General features: G+C 41.3%; 1 protein-coding gene across 1 annotated transcript in view; it reads left to right on the forward strand.

Moving 5' to 3' along the window:
* Positions 1-25039, forward strand: part of LOC111867092 (disks large-associated protein 5) — a 57794-nt gene that overhangs the window by 26396 nt on the left and 6359 nt on the right. The window contains exons 9-14 of the mRNA XM_023856593.2: positions 2835-3006; positions 5660-5743; positions 12238-12389; positions 18275-18419; positions 22857-22964; positions 24456-24521. Of these exons, the coding sequence (XP_023712361.1) occupies positions 2835-3006; positions 5660-5743; positions 12238-12389; positions 18275-18419; positions 22857-22964; positions 24456-24521 (727 nt within the window). The remainder of the gene's footprint in view (positions 1-2834; positions 3007-5659; positions 5744-12237; positions 12390-18274; positions 18420-22856; positions 22965-24455; positions 24522-25039) is intronic.

Raw genomic sequence — 25039 nt, forward strand, 5'->3', positions numbered from 1 at the left:
TACGGTGGCGGAAGCGGTGGAGGTACCTCCACGCCCTCCCGTCACGCCGCAACACACCACATATACAAAACCAGCAAAAAATAACCTGGAAATGAATGATACAAACACAGATTCAACCCAATATTCAAAGCACTAACCACCACAGAGAACCTTGTTTCTGAAGTTGCATTACAGAATTTTGTGCATGACAAGCTATTTGATTGAAGCTTATGAGACAACCCCCTTCAAATGAGATATTAAACAAACTTAATTTTAATTTAAATTGTTCAAAATATAAATTTATTTGCTTTGCCATCAATCGATAATGAAATTCGCTCAACTTAAAAGCTACAACAGATATAAGTTCTAAAAGTTTGTGATTATGTTATATTAGTATAGTTATTGACTTTCTGGATGTTATCCATCATCCTGTTATTGAAAAGCATTTTGGAGACTGGACCGTCTCCATCTTCAGGCAAAAGCCTACTCAGATGGGCCCAGTTGATAGAACCAGTCCCCATCTCTGAACACTAGAACCAACCCAAGACAGGATATATAAACCAAACATAACATAAACCATCGACAGGATTTAAGACAGACTTTACAAAACTTCACACACATGAGGCCTTGCACCCATGCCCATGCATAAGTTAACTGCCAGAGTCCATAAAATGACAGTACTATCAAAATAGAGGCTACCACTGAAGAGAAATTCTAAATGAATAAAATATACGAGGGGAAGTCAATAATTATCCACAATGCAGTTGTATTTGTGTTTCTGTTGGCAGCACTGTCATTCTGCGCAGCATCACCATGTGTGGTTTCCTTGTCATTATTTCTGCGCAAGTTTGATGTTGCTAGGTCAGTTCCATCGTCACTGCCTTGCCGTTAATCATGGCTGCTCCGCTTTCTGTTTGCACCAAAGAAGAGCAACGTTCAGTGATCCGGTTTTTGTGGCCGCAATCCATCAAAGACTTTCAGCACAATACGGGAACAGTGTTTTGCCGCAACAGAGTGTCTACGAATGGATTAAAAAATTCAAAAATGGTCGCACAAGTGTTACGCATGAGGAAGGAGCTGGACGACCATCCACGGCCACAAATGAGGACAACATTGAGCGTGCACGTGACATGGTTCTGTTAGACAGACGAGTGACTATTGATGAAGTGGCAAATCGTCTGCAAATTAGTCATGGTTCTGCCTACGAAATCATCCACAACAGACTTGGGTTTCATAAAGTCTGTGCAAGATGGGTCCCAAAACAACTCACAGTGTTGCATAAACAAATGTGCTTGGACATCTGCCAACAACATTTGGATCGCTATGGTAATGAACGTGACGTCTTAGACAGAACATCACTGGTGACGAACCATGGAGCCATCATTGCGAGCCGGAGAGTAAACGGCAGAGTATGGAATGGAAACATCCACAATCGCCCAGCAAGAAAAAGTTCAAAAGCCAACCATCCGCAGGGAAACTGATGCTTACAGTTTTTTGGGACTCACAAGGGCCAGTACTGGAACATTATCAGGAGAGGGGCACAACAATAAACAGTGCTCATTACAGTGAGATGCTTACTGACAGGCTAAAGCCTGCAATTCGAAGCAAACACCAAGGACTACTGTCGAAAGGTGTTGTATTGTTGTACGACAATGCCCGTCCACATACTGCTACCCACACTGCTGAAACCCTCCGGAAACTCAAGTTTGATGTAATGGCTCATCCTCCGTATAGTCCTGATCTCGCCCCTTCTGACTACCACTTGTTTGGTCCACTCAAAGAGGCATTAAGGGGCCGTCGATTCACCTCGGACCAAGAAGTGAAGGAAGCGGTGCATGCGTGGCTCGCTGCTCAGCCGAAAACCTTCTTTTCTGAGGGCATCAGGAAGCTTGTGCAACGATGGACCAAGTGCGTTGAAAAGCAAGGGGCCTATGTTGAAAAATGATGTTAATGTAAGTTTTCTATTTGTATTGAAACAAAATTTATAGCTACATTGTGGATAATTATTGACTTACCTACGTAAAAATAATTACATGACATAGTCCGTCAACCTATAAAATCTGAGATAAGACAAAAATGTACATGTAGATACAATAAATGTGAAAGAGTAAAATCCAAGCAGAGAAGCATTTCTACAAAGGAGGGAGAGTCAGTAAATAGGTCAGAAATGGAAGTAAAACAGTTGTAATGGATGTAATATGTTCTCTATGAGTATCACTAGGTAGCAACACAGTCCAGCTTCATGGCAGTCTAGATAGCAGATGCACATATGCCTGTCCAGAGGCAGGTTTTATTAGTCAGAATGGCTACTGTGCTTGAAGGTGTACTATTGAGGAGCAGCGTCCTGTTGTGCGTGTTTTGTGGGCAAAAGGACCCAGTGCAAAGAATATTCATAAAGAAAACCAGGACGATGGATAAAGTCCGGAAACCCAATATCTCTGTGTTATACACCATCGTCAGAATCCTATAGAAACTAATTGTATCAGTGTTGGTGGAGGATATGTCTAGAAATAAATGTTTTTCCCAGGTTTGAGTATTAGATGTTTTACATTTCATATGGTTTGAGTATCAGATGTTTTACATTTTATATCCGTTTGTGATCCGACTCCCTTGTATACCAAATGGGACATAACAGAAGGTAAGACCAAGATTTAAATGAGGGATCTGTGTGGTACCAACATAAAAACACCGCTTTCCGCTATAATCTAAAGTGGCCTGAGTTATAGTTCTATGACCTCTGCTTCAGTGATGGGAGCCCAAATGGGAGAGAGGTGGTGATCAGATATGTGTATAACAAAACTGAAGTTCTCAACTTGTTGCATCATTAAATATTTCTTCTATAACCATCTATATAGGTTGAAGACGTGGACCTTCGTTTCAGTAAATTGGAGAAACTTAAACTAAACAGTTGGAGAGAAGAAGAGAATACAGTATGTGTGGAGGCAAAGCGACCTGCCACTAGAGGTTCAAAGCAGGCTAAGAAAGTGCAAAAGCCAGCAAAATCTTCGATACGTGCAATGATAACAGGTATGTGGAATGCAGATCTAAAATGAGATATACTTACATTCTTGTGTTGAATCAAGGGTCATCTTTAATTAGCATACTGAAAGCATAACATGTTAAGAGATAATGCATTCAATATTAGTAGAAATAAGTATATTAATCAGCTATGGCTGTTGTGATGTGATAAGAGGTGGAATATTACATGTTTTCAGGACTTCATTTTCATATTGCAGTAAATTATTGTAGCCTGTATCATTTTATACAGATTATTGGATGATGGAAAGTAGATACTGCTGTGCCCTTGTGTTCAATGGTACTGTAATCATAGAGTAAAGTATAAAGTTTAAAGTCATGTCAAGTGATGTTATTTAAGTATGCAGAATGAAACAGGAGTTGTGTTATTGATCAGAGATAAATTATATGCTAAATATTATCATTCAGAATGCTTTGTTAAGTGAAATGTTTTCAACAACTCCCATTTTTTGTTTCTGTTATACCTGAGCAGTCTCAGATGTAACCGTTCATTCTGATTGGTGGGCTGTTGTGTATTAATTATACCTATATTGAGTAAATATCAAGTAAATACAAAGAGATCCGGCAGATAGCCAACTCTTACACACAGAAGGGACATAGTTCAAGTTTTGCTATGTGGACAGGAAGTAACATCTAGTACTTTCCTGGAATTCTGGCAGTTTCAGCAAAGTCAGAAAGTCTTTGAGAATTTGCGAGCTGACAGCTTGGGACAGCTATAACTTAGAAGTGGGATGGCCGGAGCCCCATCCCCTGATCGTAATGCATCAAGGGGCTGTCAACCTTAGCGTCAGGTCAGCATCTGCCAGAATCACATAGCAAAGCAACATGATTGGAAATTCAAAATTTAGGGAACCTCCTAGTTTGAAAACTTGACCAATGGCAGAAGTGGAGGAGTGGATTTCTCTTGGAGTCTGGGGTTCGTGGACCTCAGGATTCAGAGAGAGTGCATTCCACCTCGAGGAGTCTTCATCCAACTTTCGGCAAAGTCGGACACAAAATTACTACTACGTCCCTTCCGTAAAAGTATTACAAGTAAAGTTCTAAATAAGTGTTATTAATATATTCATCTGTATTCAGTGAGCTGGAGGGAATTAAATGATTACTAAGTGCAACGGTCTAAAGAGGTGTGTGTGATTGTAGTGAAAGATTCTTCCTGCCCTGCCCGAGCCAGACCCGTATAAGACCCGGGATATGAACTCAGCTCTACAAATTACCAAACAGAACCCAGATACTCCCGTCTTTACTTGCTCTTGCGTACCAGCTCCAACAACCACAATTCTCCTCCCTTCCCACCTAACTTCTCGACATCCACGAGAAGAGGGAGGATGGTGATAAGTGGAGCACAACGTAGGATCAAGGAGGATGGCAGTACAGAGTCAAAATTGTCTTCAATTCATATAAATGTGGCAATTTTCACAGAATGGTGGTAAGCATGTGAGTTGAGAATAGATGAAATTTTACAAAAGTGGGGCAAATTTAACGATACAGTCTTCTGGGATATTAGGCCATATGTGACACTGGGTTCCTTCCATGGAAAACCAATACATCCATTGAACTTTGAAGTCTAGGTTGGTGATGATATTTGGCATAAATGTTGGTCCCATAGCCATATGTCTTTACATGTTCCTTATTTTATCTTCTGTCATTTTGTTTTAAAATACTGGGTGGTAAAAAATCATCCTGACTGGTAAAAGTATGTCTGTGAGGTATATCTTTAACAACTCTTTTGAAAGTGAACTCAGAAAGACGCACAGCCTCTGCTGTTGTAGAGGCATATTTACCTCATCATTGCATAGCAACAGTCGCGGCGTGGACCCCATAGAAAACAGTCTCTATTGCTGAGGTTGTTTTTAAAACCATTGCTTGGCAACACGTTGATCAAATACATTACAGTACTTTTGTTTGCTAGTTCTTCCTCTTCCCACCATTTCAGGTTCTGTCTGTCAGTTGGTGGTTTGATATATGGTTGTGAGACTTCGCTGTTATGTGATAATTTACATTATAATATAGGGAGATTGAAGTCCTGCACATCACACTAAGCAATTATATTTTGCTGGTTTAATGCACAAACTACAAGACATACAGCACTTTCTATTAATGTTTATAACCTTACATCTTAGAAATGAAAAATCAAATCATGTCTTTACAACATATGCTCAAATGGCTTCCCTGTTCAGCAGTGCATGCGCGAGCCCTTTTTACCATGTTTGAGACCGCTTTGTGGTGCACCTGTAAACTAATGCTGTTGATCACCATTGTAATGTTCCTCTTGAGGTCATCCAGTGTATGCGGATTGTTTTTATAGACAATTCCTTTGAGATACTCCCAAAGGAAAAAAATCTGTGGGTGACAAATTGGGCGAACGCAGGGGCCACAATCCTTTCGAAATGAGATGGTCACCGAAAAACTCTTGCAAGAACTGCATGTTGTCATCAGATGTGTGACATGTGGCACTGTCTTGCTGCAACCAACACTCAAGCGTTTCTACTCGTTAGTACTCCTACAGTACCATATAACAGTAGGAGATATATTAACTGCAGTACAATTTGTAACAACTTTTAGTTTGATGTGTGAGACTTTTTGATCTCCCTGTACTTTGTATGGAAGCATGTTATGTATTTCCATGATCTGTATTCCTTTGTAGCGGCACGGAAGAGAAGGCAAATAGAATCACCTGAAGATGTTGGAGGTGTCAGCATGAATCCTGCATGTACCCCAAAACAAGGTGGTAAGAGAGATCTGCTTTCTTAGTTTATATGTGTTCCCTTTGTTGAAGTCCTTAAAATGTTTGTTTTGTGTTTTACTTGGATCTGAAATGTATTGTATTCTAATCTTGCTTATCTTAGTGTTGTAAATAATAACTGCAAAGAAATTAAGAGACTGTAAAGCCTTGTTTGACACTTCTATCAATCTCAGCTGTTTTCACTTATCTATGTTGCAATGTTTATCATAATTTGCGGCAGTTATCTTGTCACCGTTCATACCTACTTTTGCACTTCAGTTGATTTCTTTGGACCGCCTCTGTGGTCTAGTGGTCAGATTTCCTGGCTACAGATCCAGAGGTCCTGGGTTTGATTCCTGACGCTACCAGATTTACTGAGAAATAGTGGGTTGGGAACAGGGTCCACTGAGCCTCATGAGGATAATTGAGGAGCTACTTGAATGGAAAAGTAGTGGCTCCAGTCTATAAAACTGACATTAACAGCCGTGGGAATCCATTGCACCGACCACATGACACCCTCTATCTGCAAAAGTTGGCACTAACTTTGCCAACAAGTGGTGGTCGCTTGGTTGGTATATTTCGCTTGTGGACTAAAACCACGGAGTTTAGTTTTTAGTATAGTTGATTTCTTTGTCCACTTGTTATTTCACTGGAACACCACTGCGCCCTCGCTGAACATGCCCCTTCTTTCTCTTTATCACTTGACTGACCTGCAAACTGACTCACTAATTGACTGCGTTGTCTGGTTTACTACCTCATGGCAGATTCTGCACTGCTCTGAATTGAACTAGCTGAACACACACCTGCACTACACTGTAACTGAACTTCAGTAGACTAAAGTGGTCTCTTCTCATGCAAGAGCTTTATAATTTCATAAATGTGCCATTGAGAGGGTTCTGATGAGTGCTTGGGTGACTGTGACCTGGATCAAAGTTGCCTATTAAGCGTACAAGAGTACATGAGAGGCTGATGCAGTAATACAAGGTGTGACAATTTAATTCCTGGAATGGCCTTATTGTGTCACTGGGGTTTTGAGTCAGGCAAACCAATTTACCCAAGCACATTTGGACATGTCCCAATTTGCATTTACATGAGCCACAAATCAAATGAGTTATCTGTTCCCAAACAGCAGAGAAATTAGTACATGTCCGTGAGTGACAAGAATCTGGAGCAGTGGATAAAGATCAAGTTTTGCATGAAGATTGGTATAAGTGCTAATGAAACGTAAGCCCTATTAACAGTGGCATATGGTGAATGTGCTATGAAGAAATTGAGTGTGTCTGAATGGCATAGGCAGTTCAGGGAAGGGCGAGATGATGTGCAAGATGATCCAAGAAGTGGGCAGACAAAAATGCAAATGACAAATGCAAAATGTGGACAGAGTACGAACATTGGTGCACTCAGATTGAAGATTAGGCATGAGACAAATAGCAGAAGAATTGAATATGAATAGGAAAACAGCGTGACAGGGTATTATAGAGGATTTGGGAGTGAGAAAAATTTCTGCGAAGCTGGTGCCTCGAATTTTCACAGACGACCAGAAAAAATGTCAGTTTCACATTTCATCTGATCTTTCACACAATGCAGAGATGTTTGATAGGGTCATTACCGGTGATGAAATGTGTTTTCAATGCAACCAGCAAAAAAATGCCAGAGCATGCAGTTGAAAACACAGAAGTCACCTTGGCAGAAAAAAGCACCCATGTCTCACTCCCAGTTCAAGACCATGCTTGTGTGTTTCTTTGATCAGAAGGGGATAGTAACTGTGAATTCATTGCACAAGGATAAATGCTGACTGAACAGTGTTATTGGAAGTGCTGACAAGGATACAGGTATATGTTTGGAGGAAAAGATCCAAACTCTGGCCTGACAAGTGGATTCTCCACCATGACACTGCCCCTGCGCATGATGCATTAAGAGTCCGCAAGTTCCTGGCTAAGAAGTCCATTACAAAAATGGACCATCCACCTTATTCACCTGACTTAGCCACCTGCGATTTCTGTCTCTTTCCAAAATTAAGAAATGCCCTGAAGGGACTAAGATTTGCTGACATTCCTGATATCCATCACAATGTGATAACATTACTGTGATGTATTCTGGAAAACAATTTACAAGACTGTTTCTGGCAGTGGCACCATCATCTCACGAAGTGCATATCTTCACATGGAGAGTATTTCAAAGGTAACAGCAGCTGCTAGTGCACAGGTAAGCAAATTTTGCTTTCTCAGGTCATTCCAGGAATTAAATCCTTGAACCTTATATGTATGGCCTCAGTGCAACAGTTTATGTTGGGTGGGAGCCATAATTCTTAAAATGAAGAAAAACATCCTTAATTCCAAATTAGAGCACCTCCACTCCCTCATATGTCTTTATGGCATAATGCTTAGTTAATTAAGCACAGGGACAACTTAACACTTTGGGGACTGGTGGCATATTTTTATGCCTGGCGCTTTTAAACATGGCGGACCGGTGGCATATTATTATGATTTTAGGACACGTTATTTTGAAACACGCTATACCTTGCACTGGCGCCAGGCAGACGCATGACTGGTGCGTGATAGACCTCTTGACTGTTTGCTTCGTAGTCAGTAACATGACCCCGCTGTTTATGACCCAACTGTTTTCCTTTCCCACTCCAAAAGAAAATACCTTTGTTCATCTTCCAGCTGCATGCACCAGGTGGGAAGTTACTAGTGCAAAATGGATCAAGGTCGGAAGATGTTGAGGTCAAAGCGTTTTATCGGAGAACAAGAAATATCTGACTTGTTCTTCGATGAGCTATCTGATGTCCCTTGTTAGTCTGCTAGTGATAGTGAGTGTGGCAGGGGTGAACAAAAAATTGTGGCCACAGACAGTGAAAGTGAAAGTGACAGTAGCTCCGACAAAAGTGCGGGTAGCAACATTGCAGGTACAGCCACATGGGGAAGAGTAGACAAGTGAAGCAAATTATATCGGACTCAACGCAAGTGTCTGAAGTAGCGGAACTGTTTTTCCACAATTCACAATTCGAGCATGGTTGATGTTCAAAGGAGACATGGACAGGTAAAGAAGCCTGTTTGTATTTCCGAGTATAATAGTGTCACATGTTTGGAACCCAGAAGAGATACTTCCATGGAAACGGTAGAATAGACCGTTGCATAGGAAATAACAATAGCAGTATTGTAATTCTAGCAGGAGTCTCCACGGTTACAACAGAAGGTTCAGTGCATAGCAACGGCCGCAGATATATAAGAAGGCAATACATTCAATAAGACAGTCTGGAAATAGCTGCCGAAGGACACAGTCTTGGGATAGCCGCCGCCGATGACAGTTGAGATCCAGCCTTCATACAGCACAGTTGGAACATAGTTGCCAGAAGTCAAGTGATACCACAGGCGATAATAACTGTATGGTGTGTGAGAGTGAATGTCCAATAAAGATTTGCTGAATCCGGGACCCACGTGAATTTATTTGTCGTGTGACATGCCCAACACGTGACAATATATTCATGAAGGGAGTTGATAGAGCTGATCAGTACTTGGCCTATTATTCTCTTCCTCGGAAAACAGTAAAGTGGACAAAGAAATTTGCCTTGTGGCTTATAAATTGTGCCATTTTCAATCCATTTTTGGTTTTCAAAAATCTAAACTCTCATTCAAAATTGAAATACAAGGCATTTCTGCTGAATGTGGCAAAAGCCTGGGCTACAGACCAGATGGTGGTGGCAGGCACAGACAGTGCGACCGGGTCCATCAACTCCCACTCCACGCAGGCCTCATGTGGACCCCGTGGGCGACTCTCGGGTGATATTCAGAAACATACCCTTGTGAAAATTGTGAAGAGTGAACATGCCGAGGGGAAGCAGCCTTCTAGGCGATGCCATGTTTGCACAGTACACAACAAAAGAGTATGTCTGTCTACATGTGCAAGTTCTGTGTAATGCCACTTCACAAAGGGGAATGTTTCCAGAAATATCACACTCTCAAGCACTTCTAGGAGCACTGGTAAGTGTTCTCCAAAAATTTTAGTTCATAAAATTAATTAGGAGATTGTATATTAATTTTTAAAATGAACAGTGCATGTGTTAGGGTAGTAGGTTCAAAAATGCCGGTCCCCAGGGTGATTTAAATATTTAAATCGCCGGTCCGCGGAATGTTAACCTTATCCTGCTTCTGATAAGCAGAACAATACCTTCCCATTTGGCTTGCTTCTAATATTTCTCAAATCTATTTCAGAACAGTTATAATATGTTCATACTAAAAGAGTTAAACTCACCTTTGATTTGATTGTAGAATTGGACCTCAAACAGCTATTTGCAAGAAACACAGACTAAGCAACATAGCCCCCCCCTCCACTCCATTCTGAGCTCTTGTGACCATGCTCTCTCTTCAAGGTTACTCATTCTGAAAGGCCCTTGAATACAGTGCCAGTCTGTCTCAGTGTACCACTGTCATATTCTCCAAGGATGTCATTGGATCCTGCAGATTATATATCACTAATCCTTGTAAGGGTCTTCGCATGATGTCTGCAGCCTAGAAAAATCTCCTCTCATCCAAGTTGGCACTACAGTCAGATATATCCTTTGAGGAATCTCGTGGAGTTGGCTGTGTGGCCATATTGGGCTTTATATCTGCCACTTTCTACCTTAACACATTGCGGACCGGTGGTTTAAACATTTAAATCCCTCTGGGGACCAGCGTTTTTAAACCTACTACTCTAACTTGTGCACTGTTCACTTTAAAAATTAATATAAAATCTCCTAATTAATTTTATGAACTGAAATTTTTGGAGAACACTTACCAGAGCTCCTAGAAGTGCTTGTGCATGTGATATCTCTGGAAACATTCCCCTTTGTGAAGAGGCATTACGCAGAAGTTGCACATGTAGGCAGTTCTACTCTTCTTCTTGTGCTCTGCGCGCACACGGCATTGCCTAGAAGGGTGTTTCTTCTTGCAATATTCACTCTTCACAATTTTTACAAGAATATGTTTCCGCATATCACCCGAGAGTCGGCCAGGGGGGTCTGCTCGAGGCCTCCGGCGGGTGCGAACAGATGGCCCCAGCTGCACTATGTCTGTGTCTGACGCAGGTACTGCCGCCACCGTGACGTCAGTAGCCCAAGCTTTTGCCAGTTTCAACAGAAATGCTTTGTATTTCAAAGTAGAATTTCTGTTCACCTTTTTGAAAACCGTAAATGAATTGAAAATTGCACAGTTTATAAGCCACAGTGCAACTTTCTTCGTCCATTTTACTGTTTTCCTAGGAAGGGAATAATAGGCCAAGAACTGGTCGGCCCTATCAACTCCTTTCATGAACATATTATACTCGGAAATACAAGGAGGCTTCTTTACTTGCCCGTGTCATCTTTGGACATCGACCATGCTTGAATTGTGAATAGTGGAAACCATATTCACAACGCGAGTATCCCTCCAGGACTGAAGAAGAATGTGACGCAGTGAAACAGTGACGCAACTTCAGACTTGTCCATTGGGTCCGATGGCATCTGCTTCACCCCCGGATCACCAGTAAACTTTCCCAAAGTGGGGGTTTTGTCCACTTTATCCCATGTAGCTGTCCCGACACTCGCACTTTCAACGGAGCTCTCACTTTCACTTGACACATTTTGGGCAGCCCTGTGGCCCCCATCACTGTCACTGTCACTGATAATGGCCTCGCTATCAGAAGACGAAGCAGTTGGCAAATCTGATAGCTCATCGGAGAACATCTCTAATATTTCCTGTCCTCCGAGAGATCGCAACTGCTTTCGTCTCTGAGCCATGTTGAACTGGTAGCTGCATGGTTCATACGTGCAAGCTTGGATTAGAACAAAGCCAATTTTGTTTAGGTTGTGACAGGAAAGGACTCTGGTCGAGTTACTAGACAAGGCAGCAATCATTCCCGAGGTCATCTACGCAGTAGTTACGATTCAACGAAGCCACACAGCGATATATAGCGTTTTGCAACATAACGTGACCGTAGAGGGCCATATAGCCCGACCGGTCCGCAACGCTTGGAAACGTAGAGGGCCATATGGCCCCTCCGGTCCGCAATGTGTTAAAGCGTTGACAGGTATGCTTATGTGTCTCACCTAGCTTTTCCATGAATTCCACTGTGTAATCATTTATGGGTTGCTGTTTGTTAGGGGCAGGCCAAAACAGTAGATCACAAGGTAGGTGTAGCTCTTTTTCTGATCACATGGATGGACACAGGAAAATTGTGAATTTATCTATTACATCCTTGGTTTTTTAGTCGGGTTGTATTATTTGTCCATTCTTTTCCCATATCAAAAATACAAGGAACAAGACAACATTGAGTTTATTTTTATAGTCCCCACAGTGACAAAAATGTTCTGAAGATAGCAAAAATAATATTCGTGTCAGTCCAGGCACCTTGAGACATGAAATATAAGTAACCACCAGGAGCAGCAAAAAGATTTCATGGAACTGGAGTGCAGACTTTTTTTCATGGGCATACTAGTATAGTATATCTAAGATGTGTATATGTCTGCTTTTCCTTTTAAGCTGTATCCAGAAGTGAATCCACTCCTATAGTGTCACGTAAGTCTCAGACATCTGTGCTGCAACACACATTATTAGATCAGCATAAGCGGCACAGCCGTGGGCGGAGGCAGGAACCAAGTCCCATCGTCATTAAAGTGGCTCAAATAGCCAAGGTAAGTGATGAAGTACAGGTACTCACTTGTGTGAAATTTGAACTTCTTACGACGATACTCTTTTCTGGGTGTTCAGCCATGTTGTCTGGTAGATATTTACCAACATTTCTGCCTTCGGCTTTAGAGATGCAGTTCAGCTTCCTCTGAAATGTTAAATATTGCCGGCTTTTATGGTGTAGATAGCAGTCTTCAGATACATGCTGTTTGGGGGTATTTACGGCTTTTTGTTCCTTCACTTTTTCCCTGGTAATACTCTTCCATTACTGTATGCTTATCTGCCATTCGTCCTGAGGTGTGCATGATCAAGCAGAACATTTTTACATCCTCAATTTTTAGGTAGGGCTTTTCATCTCAGACATGACACACTCACCAAATAATCCCACCCCTTCACCATCCCTTCAACCACTCACAGTATCCTTCCCCGCCACCCTCATACCACTTGGCTCTACACAAACATACCCACATATACAGAAACCCCCCAGACAAGTAGTCTAGTCTGAACCGCTACAACATGGTGACAGCGTCAGCACAGGGAGTGGCCCATACACATATCATCATAAGAAAATCTATGTTGTGCGTTCAAGTTCTAAGGTCTCCGATTTTTTTTCTCACACAATAATCATACAAAAAATTTGAAACTTGTCACTTTTCAACGTAATCTCCCTGCAGCCATGCACATTTTTCAAAACGTCGACGCCATGATTCCATGGCCGCTGCGAACGCTTCTGTAGGAGTCTCTTTTGACTACTGGAAAATCGCTAATGCAACAGCGGCACGACTGGTGAATGTGCGACCATGGAGATTGTCTTTCATCATTGGGAAAAGCCAAAAATCGCTAGGAGCCAGGTCAGGTCAGTAGGGAGCATGAGAAACTACTTCAAGGTTGTTTTCACGAAGAAACTGCTGCGTCGCGTACGTCCGATGCACTGGCGCATTGTCCTGGCGAAAGAGCACACGTGCAGCCTTTTCCGGCCATTTCTCTCGCAGTGCTGGAAGGAGCTTGTTATTCAAAACATCTTGGTAGGATGCACCTGTCACCATAGTGCCCTTTGGAACGCAATGAGTAAGGATTACACCATCGCTGTCCCAAAACATGGCCACCATCATTTTTTTCAGCACTGGCGCTTACCCAAAATTTTTTGATGGCGGTGAGTCTGTGTGCTTCCATTGAGCTGACTGGCGCTTCTTTCAGGATTGAAGAAAGGCATCCATATCTCATCCATTGTCACAACTGATGAAATTGATTGTCCTGGCGAAAGAGCACACGTGCAGCCTTTTCCGGCCATTTCTCTCACAGTGCTGGAAGGAGCTTGTTATTCAAAACATCTTGGTAGGATGCACCTGTCACCATAGTGCCCTTTGGAACGCAATGAGTAAGGATTACACCATCGCTGTCCCAAAACATGGCCACCATCATTTTTTTCAGCACTGGCGCTTACCCAAAATTTTTTGATGGCGGTGAGTCTGTGTGCTTCCATTGAGCTGACTGGCGCTTCTTTCAGGATTGAAGAAAGGCATCCATATCTCATCCATTGTCACAATTGATGAAAAGAAAGTCCCATTCATGCCTTCATCACATGTCAACATCGCCTGGCAAATTGCCATGCGCGCAACCTTGTGGTCGTCCACCAGCATTTGTGGCACCCACCTGGAGGACACTTTCCGCATTCACAGGTCTTCATGCAGGATTTTGTTCACAGATCCCACGGAAATGCCAACTTTGGAGGCAATGTTTTCCACACTCAGTCGGCGATCCTCCAAAACAACTTTCTCAACTCACTCGACCATATTGTTAGACAGGCTGGTGCAAGGCCGAGATTGTTTTGGTTCATTGCCACACGACTTTTGGCCTTCTTTGAGCTGTCGCACCCACGAACGCACATTTTTCACATTCATGACACCATCACCACGTGTCTCACTCAACTGGTGATGAATTTCATTGGGTGTCGCACCACGCAAGTGGAGAAAACGACTGATTACTCGCTGTTCTTGTAAGGAAAACATTGCAATTGTAGGTATCAAAAACACTCCTCACACTTGCCCCCACCACTAGAGTTCTATGTGCCATACAGTGCTGCCATCTCTGTCACGCATTCACAAAGAGTGCACATGTATTTTAAACTAAACCGCATGTGTCTATCTGCTCCCAGTCCTGAGAAAAAAATCGGAGACCTTAGAACTTGAACGCCCCTCTTAATATACATAAGTACATTTTTTTTTCCTTGGCACTACAGTCCCAGTGGGCCTAGGCCTACCTCCATGAACTTCTCCATTCACTTCAGTTTTTCTAGATCTTACGCATTTGGTAGGACTCCTTGGGCGGGTGATCAGCTCGTCGCAAGGCCTCTACCTATACACAAACACAGGAAAACCCACACACACAAACTAAACATCCATGGCCTGACTGGATTTCGAATCCACGATCCCGGTTTCCGAGCAAGCGAAGGCAGTACATGCCTTAGACCGCTTGGCTACCGTGACTGGTGTACGTACATATACTAAACCTAATAACGAGTTTAATAACAACATACTTACAAGATTCGCATTTAGATCACTCCAAGTAAACAACCTGTTGGGTGACATACAGAATAATGAGCATAAGCTTCATATGACAATACTAAGGTTAAAACCACATGACCTAACTTATGCGAGAAGATCCTGATATGCAGGCTCCCCACACTATAGTCACTTCTACCACCAGAAAATCATGTCAACATGCATCAGTCACGGAGTTTTAAAGATATTAATCACAAAATATTTCATTTCCCTGTTTGTACAATTTTAATTTTTATGTTTTAATCTTTAGTCTTTAATTTTTAAATTTTATTATCTATGTGTTTTAAATTTTAACTGAAAGATTCAATTTATGCATTTAAAAATTCTCAAGAGCACAATAAGGATCCTTATTGAAGAATTAGATGCAAATAGATGTAATTCAACAACTGAGACTGGTATTAGTGCACGCCTGATGATGACCCAGTATAAGGGTCGAAACATGTAGGATCAACAAAAACAAATGTTGATACAGTAGTGTCGTGCTTTGTTTTTAAATACAGAATATTGTTGTGTAGACTGCCACCCCTTTATACACATTATATGCCCTATTTATAAGACAACAAGATCCATACTATTAAGATTCTTGGGATTAGTTCTTTCCACATGAAACTTCTGTTTTGCCTGTTTGCTTACCAGCAGTATCTCCCAGGTTTTCCTACTCCCCCTTCCCCCCAACTACCTGGCATTGGGCAGTATCACAGTTAGTCCTCTGAAAGTTCTGTTATCAAGTATACTTGATTGTCGTCTAAGAAGTTCAGTCAGTCTGGCCGCATCTTTCGGTGAAGAGAAGTCCAAGTGCATTTGTGAATGTCATGATGTGGGAACATTGTAGTCTTGGCAATTACATATCTAGATCTGGGAAAATTTACCATGCTTACCCCATTAGCATTATTAGTTTTACATAAGCTGCTGTTCACAGTTGTTGGTTTGGAGCTATTTCCATAGCTTAATGGCTAGACAGAGTTCAGGTTGATAGTTTAATTTGTTGGAGACTTATTGCTCTTAACTACAAGTAACTATAACACTTTTGTTACACCTCACAATCTTCAGTTAACTACAGAACATTCAAACTTTTTCCAGTCTGCTGGATCTTCACATGCTTATTGCTTTGTAACAGCCTCCAATAACCAGGATTCTCCTCAATGCTATTTACTCGTTGGGTACCTTCCTTGACAGCCATGGTTCAGTTTGGGTGAATTTCTGCTTATCCTTGCCAGCACAGTCATTCTTGGTTCTGGGTCCCATGGAGCTCATGACTATATTTTTTGTCTTATGACTTGGGAGTTATGCAACTACACTCTCAGTTCAGTTCAGGAAAATTACTGCTGGCCATCACTAGCTGATTTTATTTATATACTTTTTTATCAGGCTGATCAGTAAACAATATCACCAACAGCTCCTCTACTGCTGTGTGCATAATGTTACTGAATAATCCATTGCTAGGCAATGGCTCGGTAAGCACGGGCTGAAAGTCAGAATAGCAGCAGAAATGGAAGTTAATTTACTAGGCAACGGCATGCAAACGTCTGTTTCCGTGGCAGTGAATATTAACCCTTTCGTGTGGTCATTTAAATTCAGCTGCTGTGTCTCTCCGGCGGTAATATATTCAGCCGACCATTTAAATTTTGCTCGAAAATGATTTATTCATTATTGTTCTTAAATTATATGAGATAGGAACATGAAACTTTCACTAAAATGATCTTAAAAGGTGGTTTTATAACCTTACCTTATAATATGAGCGCCCGGTATCTCGGCAATGGAAGCAGTTGGTTTAGAATTTGAGCAGTATATGATACGCCTTGAAGCATGAAACTTTCACTAAAATTATCTTAAAAGATGGTTTTATAACCTTGCCTTATAATATGAGTGCCCGGTATCTCGGCAATGGAAGCAGGTGGTTTAGAATTTGAGCAGAGTATGGTACGCATTGAAGCATTCTTCTATACACAACGCTGTCTCACATTCACCACACCAATACTGCGTATCTCTCATTTGGCTCTTTTTTCCGTAAACCAAACATCTTCTGTGCGGTCTTGCGTTCTTCTCAAAGGGGGAATACGAGGAAATATCTTTCCGTGAGTCGTATAGCTTGCCAGATCAGCTGCAGTAAATTCAGCCTTTATATGTTATCATAACAAGTGGTTGGTGCTATGCGTTTTATATTCCATCCATTTTGGCTGCAGCAGATGTCGTAGGGGTGACCACAGAATTCATGAAGTTATTCTAAGAACTGGCTGGTATGTAGTGCACGAAAGCAGAGCTTAGCTGGCTCAAAAAAATATTTATGGTCATCCCTCGAAACGACCACCAAGGTCAGTACGATAAAATGGAGTCAACTGGAGCGATAATACATGAAGGAATGAGTTCTTTTCCCTCCCCCACACACACCCGTATCGTCACAGGGGGTGACCACAGTGTTCTGCCTTAATTCGTGACGTTTTTCTAAGANCTACCAGAAGCAACACGAATTTGCTGCAAGACAGGCATATGTAACGATGACTTAACGCAGCTAAAGTCATGTCTCGTTATATACTGTTCTTCTGACAACAGGCCAGCGAAAAATCTAACAATCTACAGCAAAACCATCAATTATTATGGGCGTTATAACATAGGTGTGCAGTTGGACGAAACATTGACGTCGAACCCCCGCAGACGATTTAAATACCTTGACGAAACATACACGTCAAACCACGCTGAACGGTTGACAAAGGCATTCCCATGACAACAAATAGAATAACAGGACAATTAACTGTTCGACATGGTGACTTATATTCGGGCCGCATGGCATATATAAGAGGGAGTTCATTCATGAGCTTGAGAGGTTCAGATTGGTCTGAGAATAGTCAGAGGTTCTTCCTAGAGATTTGTCAGACAGATGTTGTTCAGAAGGAGTTCAGTGGTTGCCTCATTGGCTCTTCTCTGATTTTCATATTCCAGCTTTTAAGTGTCATGTCAAAATATCTTGTCTCTTAAAGTTTGATTTGAAGCCCTAAGAGAACTAAGTGTTGACATGATTCCAGTACATACAAAGTAGTATGTCTGTAATTGATGATTCTTATTCCTGGTTCCATGATAAAATGCACAATTTTCTGTTGGCTCAGTGCCATCTCATGTGCTGTACTCACTAAATCTAGTATATACTTGGTTAATTCTCTTGTACTGTGTATGGGAAACTGCTAATCATTGTTTGTTGGTACAGGCATTGTCCTCGATTTTTTAATTTGAATGGTCTTGGCTTTATGTAAGATTTTTGGACTATTATCAGCAGTTGATGAAATATCAACAGTATTCAGATTTAAATGTGTATATGTGATTTGGTTTATGTTTAGTTTTCAGAGGCTGCTTGTGCTCCAAGTCCATGCACAAAGTCTTTGCCAACCCAGACATCAAGAAAGAGTATTCTGAAGTCTGTGATGAATAGTCTTTCTACGCCTACAAATACAGCTTTAAATATTGACAATCAAAATGTTAATGGTGAGTATTTCTACAAACTGATAAAAGTGACCTAGATTTAGTGTAGGTCTGTCATGCCTGAATGTCTCATGAAACTGAAGTTTCAAGAGGGAGAATTTTGAATCCTGAGATGCAGCACTGTCAGTACGTTACTGATCATGATCCTGAGCCCCTTCCACGCACGTTCCATCCTCACAACCAACCCCCATAAGATCCTTCTTAATGTCATCATGTTGTGTCATAGGCTTTTTCAGTATCCAAGAATACAGCTGCTGTTGATATAATTGAAGTTTAGGGTCATGTGACCTGCCATCCTCATACATTGAAGTGTTGCACTGTGACCTTCTACTGACTAGTATTTAGTTAGTTTCTTTCCTCAGTGTGTTTTTTATTGCTCTTGAACTCATCTTCTCAAACTGTTTGCCCATAATGGACAAGAGGTCGATTAGACACAAGTTTTAGGGAAATATTGGGTCTTTGCTGGGTTTTTGCGCAGAATTATGATTTTTACTTTGTTCCAAGGAGCCAGAAAGTGACTGGGTTGAAAGCAATGATTATATAAACATGTAAAATGTATGAAAGGTCCTCTTGGAAGATGCTGGGGATGTCCATTTGGAATGCCATCTATGCCACAGACATCACAGGGTCAGAATTTAATGGGTGCCTTCATCAGTGGTAGCCAGCAGGGCTTGAATTGTAGCCTCTACCTGTTGCCTCTGGTCACAGTCACACAAGTCATGCTCGGTGAACTGGTTCTCTAAGCAGTCTGCAATTGCATTGGCTTTATCATCTGAATAACATGTGAGGCCTAAGGGACCATGAATTTCAGATGGTGTCTTTGATCCACCCCTTTTCATGTGGGATTTCAGAATAGGCCATATTGCTGTAGGTGTAACTTCACAGTTTGCCAACTTTGTTTCCCATCTTTCAAGTGCCCTTTTCTGGACCATTCTCCTGATATTTTGAGTGACCCAGTTTACTGCCGTTTTCCAATTTGATCCCTGGTTTCTTGCCATAATCTTCTGAGCTATCTTTCATGCTTCAGTAATAGATCGAGGCCAGGTATTTTGTATTTCTGATCTGGTCCCATCTATACACATGTGTATTCAATGTGGTGGGTTCTTCCGGCTGTGTTATGCTTTTGTAAAAGAAGACACGCAGCAGGACACAACAACCCACTGCTTCGACTACACATGGGTATAGAAAGGACCACAGTAATAACCAAAGCCGCAATACAGAATCACAGCAGTTTCCTCACCTATAATTTGAAACACCTTATGTTGACCATATTGGTCAAAAGATGTAGTGATATGTAAAACTTTAAAATATATAAGTTTTAGTAAGTTTTATAGAAAGATATGTTGCATGTTTTACTGTGAAACCAGCAACATTTGGTATGCTCCTGTCCTGATTCCATGCTTGCTTGGTTGAAGGCTGCCCCACATTTTCTTGAATATTGCTGCATAAATATGCAAAGAGCCTGCAAACAGCGATTGACCACCTACGTGCTTGCAGAGGGCGTTTCTATATGTTTCAGCCTTGTGGGCCAACTCCATTTGTCCCTTTTGTGATTCATTTTGGGTGAATTTTAAACTAGCTGCCCTATTTGAACTATAGCTGCTTCACCTGCGTCAGTATCCTTTCTTGCATCTGCATAGTCAACCATTAATACTTCATATTGCTCATTGTAAGATGCCAGCATTGCCTGCCATTGTTTTTTACACTGTTAGTCTGTTGAGCGCCATTTTCTGTGGTGGGTACTTACTTGGTATCATCTCTGCTAAGTGCTCAAGTTGCCCTTCTGATTGTTGCAAGCTGTTCACACTAACTTCTATATATGATGACTAGTCTACCAGTGTGTGCATTCTACAGTTGCTGCAGTTAACTACAATATTAATTAGTTGGCTGGTAGCTGCTGTCCAGCTTCGCTCCTCCTCTGATCCTTTCTCACTTGGACTGAGACTCCTCATCCTCTCCTGAGTGGTTTGGCTGTTAAGTTTCTCCTGGTCCTCCCCATCACAATGATGGCTGACAAATTTAACAGCCAAACCAGTCAGAAGAGGATGAGGAGTCTCAGTCTTAGTGAGAAGAGACCAAAGGAGCTGGAGTCAGACAGCCGCTGCTTTGGTCAGTTGGTTAAATTGCCGCTGGCTTTTGCCAGCACAGTCATTCCTGGCTTCAGTCTCCTTGAGATTTATGATCAAGATTTTTGTTCTGTCATAGACATGTCACAATATGTTTCAAAACGAGGCCTCCTCTCTGACAAGTTTAGTTTGACCTCATTTCATAGTCTCTGCATGGACTGCATAAAAACACTGCAGGCTTTATTGTTGCATCAGTATAGTCTCAAGCAGAAATGTGTTTACTGCTGGGTTGCTTAGCAATGGTCATTTCTATTCATTCCACTATTCTGGCTTTCAGCCACCATGTTACATAATTATGTTTTATTGTATCTTCAGTAAGAGTGCGGTGGTGTTTACACACTGTGACGTACGGGCCCACTTAAAATTAGAATTAGCATTGTTTGACTTTTTTGCGGATCAAATATGTAAGATCAATGGTAGACTGGTTGCCACATGGTACAGTATGACAAATATTATTATTATTTCCCAACTGTAATGCATGTATTATAAATGTTAATATACCTTCCATGGTATCTCTTTAAATTTACTGGTAATTTTTGTTTTCTACTGTTAGGCATCTTGCATATTATTTTAAATTATAGCACACGTCTTGTGTACAATACATCGTTCATATTTCCTGAGAAATGAGATTGTTTGCATGAGTAGTTTCGATGTACTTTCAGTTAATCAGATTTGAACCAATTATTCATTTCACGTTAATGATACTTATACAGGGTGTCCCAGGAAGAATGTGCCAAACTTTGGGAGGGTGTTCCTTATGTTATAGTATGCCGATATAACCCAAAACACCTATGTCCAAAGTTGAACGGTTTCAGAGATAATGGCCAGAGAAGTGTGAAACTTTAACATGTGTTACACACTTGTTGATTACCAAATACATATTAAAACTGGCAGGAATATTGGTTTCTGTAATGTTAATAATGTATATAACATCAAACTAACTTGTGGGTGACATGAAGCCATTAAATTGGACCTCAAAAATACTCGCACGCCATGTCATAGTTGTCCTTAGGGTTCCAAGGACTATACATGACACACGAATGGCAAGCGCTGACGTAACATGGCTGACTGCGCAAAGCCGACTACGTAACTGTACTAATCATACGATCACAGAAAATCTCTTTTGGAATTTTGTTACCATTATCTCGTGGATTATTATGGGACCACGTATGAACATTTCGTAAATTATTTACATCGTCCCGGGTAAAAGACGCCTCATCACTGAATAAAATGATGCTTAACAGTTCGGGATGAGCTTTTATCCGGTGGCACAAATCCATACGCTGAGCATGGTTGCCTGGTTCCAGATGTTGCACCCTTTGATCATGGTAAAGATACAACTCTTCATCATGTAAAGTTCGCCGCACCTGCGTACATGATACGCTGATGCGAGAGGCAATTCTACGAGTGGACAGACGCGGACTTCTCTGAACCATCTCAAGAATGTTCTCTCTTGTGTTTCTCATTCGTACATCCTCCCTTTCAGAGTGCACAGAAACACTTGGAAGAGAACCAGAATCACGCAATGTCTGGTGAATTCGCCTAAATACACTTCGAGATGGAATCCTTCGACTGGGAAAACGCCTTTGGTATTCTTCAACAGCAGCACGTGCATTGCCACCGCAAAATCCATACACAAAATGCATATCACAATATTCCACGTTTGAAAACACAAAAGTCGTTTCAGCAACTCCGCACAATTAACCTCCCACCCATTCAAAACGCGGCCGCAACGTATACTGAACAGAGCTTACAGCTAGTGTGAATCACCACACTCAAGGACAAACATAGATAAGACATGCCAGCTGACAGGTACAGTGCATGGACTCGCCAAAAGACCACACTTTTCTCGGGCCATTATCTCTGTAACCGTTCAACTTTGGACATAGGTGTTTTGGGTTATATCGGCATACTATAACATAAGGAACACCCTCCCAAAGTTTGGCACATTCCTCCTGGGACACCCTGTATATGAGTATCAGTATTTTTTTAATTGCAAGAGGTGTGGGACTAAGTCCCTTGTACTGCGGCCACTTCTGGCCTATTGTACCAGCCACAGATGATAGGTGAGGGTGATTGTGGAGCAAGTGGTGGAATGAAGATTGGCATGGGAAACCGAAGTACTCAGAGAAAACCTGCCCCAGCAACACTTTGTCCACCACACATCCCACTTGACCAGACTTGGGATCGAACCCGGACCGCCCTGGTGGGAACCAGCGACTAACCACTTGAACTATGGCGCGGCCACACCACTGAGTATCAGTAACTGCTAATACATGTGCTGTAATACAGTAACCTGTTTTCTGGTTTTTAGATGAGTCCATCATTGCAATTCGTCATTCATCTGTTGACACCAAAGGGAACAATATGTTTAAAGTTAGAAGAAGTTCAAGAAGTGTAAGAAGAAAAGTTAGATTTGAAGGTAAGAAGGGTATATTTGAAAGTTCCACGTGACATTTTCTGGAAATTTCTGTGGTATTCACTGTATTAATGGCAAAGGTATGCAACTTACAACAAACTGTCCTGTTGAGGTAGGTTGGTCCTCAGCCTTGTGGGAGTCAAATGGGGTTTTTGAGTGTTCCTTTTCTTGGCTTTTGCCATGTACCATTTTCTTGCATCGCCTATACCATTATGTAATCCTCTTTTTCATCTTTCCCACTGGCCTCCTTTGTATTCTGAATGCCCATCATCTCACTCCCACTTCTACCGTATCATTTTCGTTGTTAGTTTGTGACATTAGATAGTGTACCACCAATACATTTCATCATGACGTTCTTCTAGCATTATATATTTCGTAATATTTAAGGCCTCTGTATAAATAGATGCTCCTTCTCACCAGCATGGATATTTCTTTTCTGGTGCTGTTCCATTATTTCAGCGTGATTTCCAACTTTAATGTCTCTATGGGGAGGAGATGGAGGCAATTCCAGGTGTGGAGTGCAGACCAGAAATCATGTACACATACATAATGCCCAATTCCAGTTTGTTCTTGTGCTAAATACAGATCATCTCATGCATATGTATCTCATATGACACATTCTTTTGTCTCAACCTTGCCTTCTGCGGTCCAGCTGTCTCACTGCATCTAATATGGACTTGTCTTTTCTCTCCTTACCATCAGCTTTTCTTCAGAAGAGTGTAATCCCAACTCTTTCCTAGCCACTTGCTGATGTTGCTGCCATTACCTAGCAACAGCTGTTGTATGGCTGCTTATTTTGTGATGCCTAGCAAGGGGACTGCATGCCACATTGTTCCCTTGTCCTGAATAGCCTACAGGCATACTGCCATTTCTTCCTTCCTCAGTGCATTGCTTGTGACATCTGATTAGTCTCGCTTTCCTTCCCCATGGCTTGTTTCTCATGATAGTTACTCCCCAACTGCGCCCAGTGTTCACTCCTTAAGGCAGCTCATCCCAAGCAGTTCCCTGATGAGGGGCCAGGTGGTCCAGGTGTAACACCATCCTTCTTTTTCAAATGGATGACGTCCCTAATAGACGTGCAAGAATTACATATTTTTAAGAAATTTTGAACCAAAATTAAATTATAAAGTGAGCGACATCAATCAGTTGAAATAAATATCAAGTGTACATGAAGTAAATTAAACAAGAAGCCTTACATTTGCAAGTGTATAAATAGTGAACATTTTATACAGTGTGACAGTTTTGGGTTTACACAAAACACCTAATGATGGCCTTTTCAGGCCAAAACATTTTGTAAGGAGGAGAAATAAAAATGAGAATACTTGCATTAGGACTGAATATATTGTGTGATTTTAAAAACATTTCAGATGTTTTTACTCTAAAGGAGTTGTCTTTATGTAAGATTTAGTTCCCACCTTCCTGAAGGATCCTCCCTTACAAATCTGTACAGAGAAAGCTGAAATGATGTTTTGTTTATATATTCTGTTGTTTCAGATGCAGGTGATGATTCACAACCAAAAGAAGTTCAGCCAATGACACCATATATTTCTCAATCACAAAGTGAGTTTTGATATCGCTAACATTCCAGCAGAACGTGTAAAAATGTAGCTTTTCTTTATCTTATCTTGCACCTAACACAAGTACCCTCAATGATATTAAATTTTCTCTGTAATCTTGGCAGTATGTATATTTTGAGGTTTTCATTGCACTGATTATAAAGATTACTGTATTTTGAGATGAGATGCTATGTAGTCTAGTAAATCATCACCAAGCATCTTGAGGATGCTTTTTATCCTCAAGACATTGCTGCTTTCATCTGGATAGTAGAAAGTGAATATGGTTGCAGCAGGTTCCTCTGAAACACCAGTAGAGATCTGGCAGTGTCATGTCCCAGAAAGCAGTAATTCCATTGCAAATCCCATCAGGAAAGCTGTTAAAGTGATTTACAAGTACTGCAGTAGAGTTTTTTTTAATGTGATTCACATCCTCAATGCATATCTGTCTCTTTTATCCCCCCTCCACCAGTTAGGAATTTCAGTTGTTTTTAATCTGAGTATTAATTTTTAAATTTTATTTTG

This window comes from Cryptotermes secundus, unplaced genomic scaffold, assembly GCF_002891405.2.
Source record: "Cryptotermes secundus unplaced genomic scaffold, Csec_1.0 scaffold205, whole genome shotgun sequence".
Classification (NCBI taxonomy): domain Eukaryota; kingdom Metazoa; phylum Arthropoda; class Insecta; order Blattodea; family Kalotermitidae; genus Cryptotermes; species Cryptotermes secundus.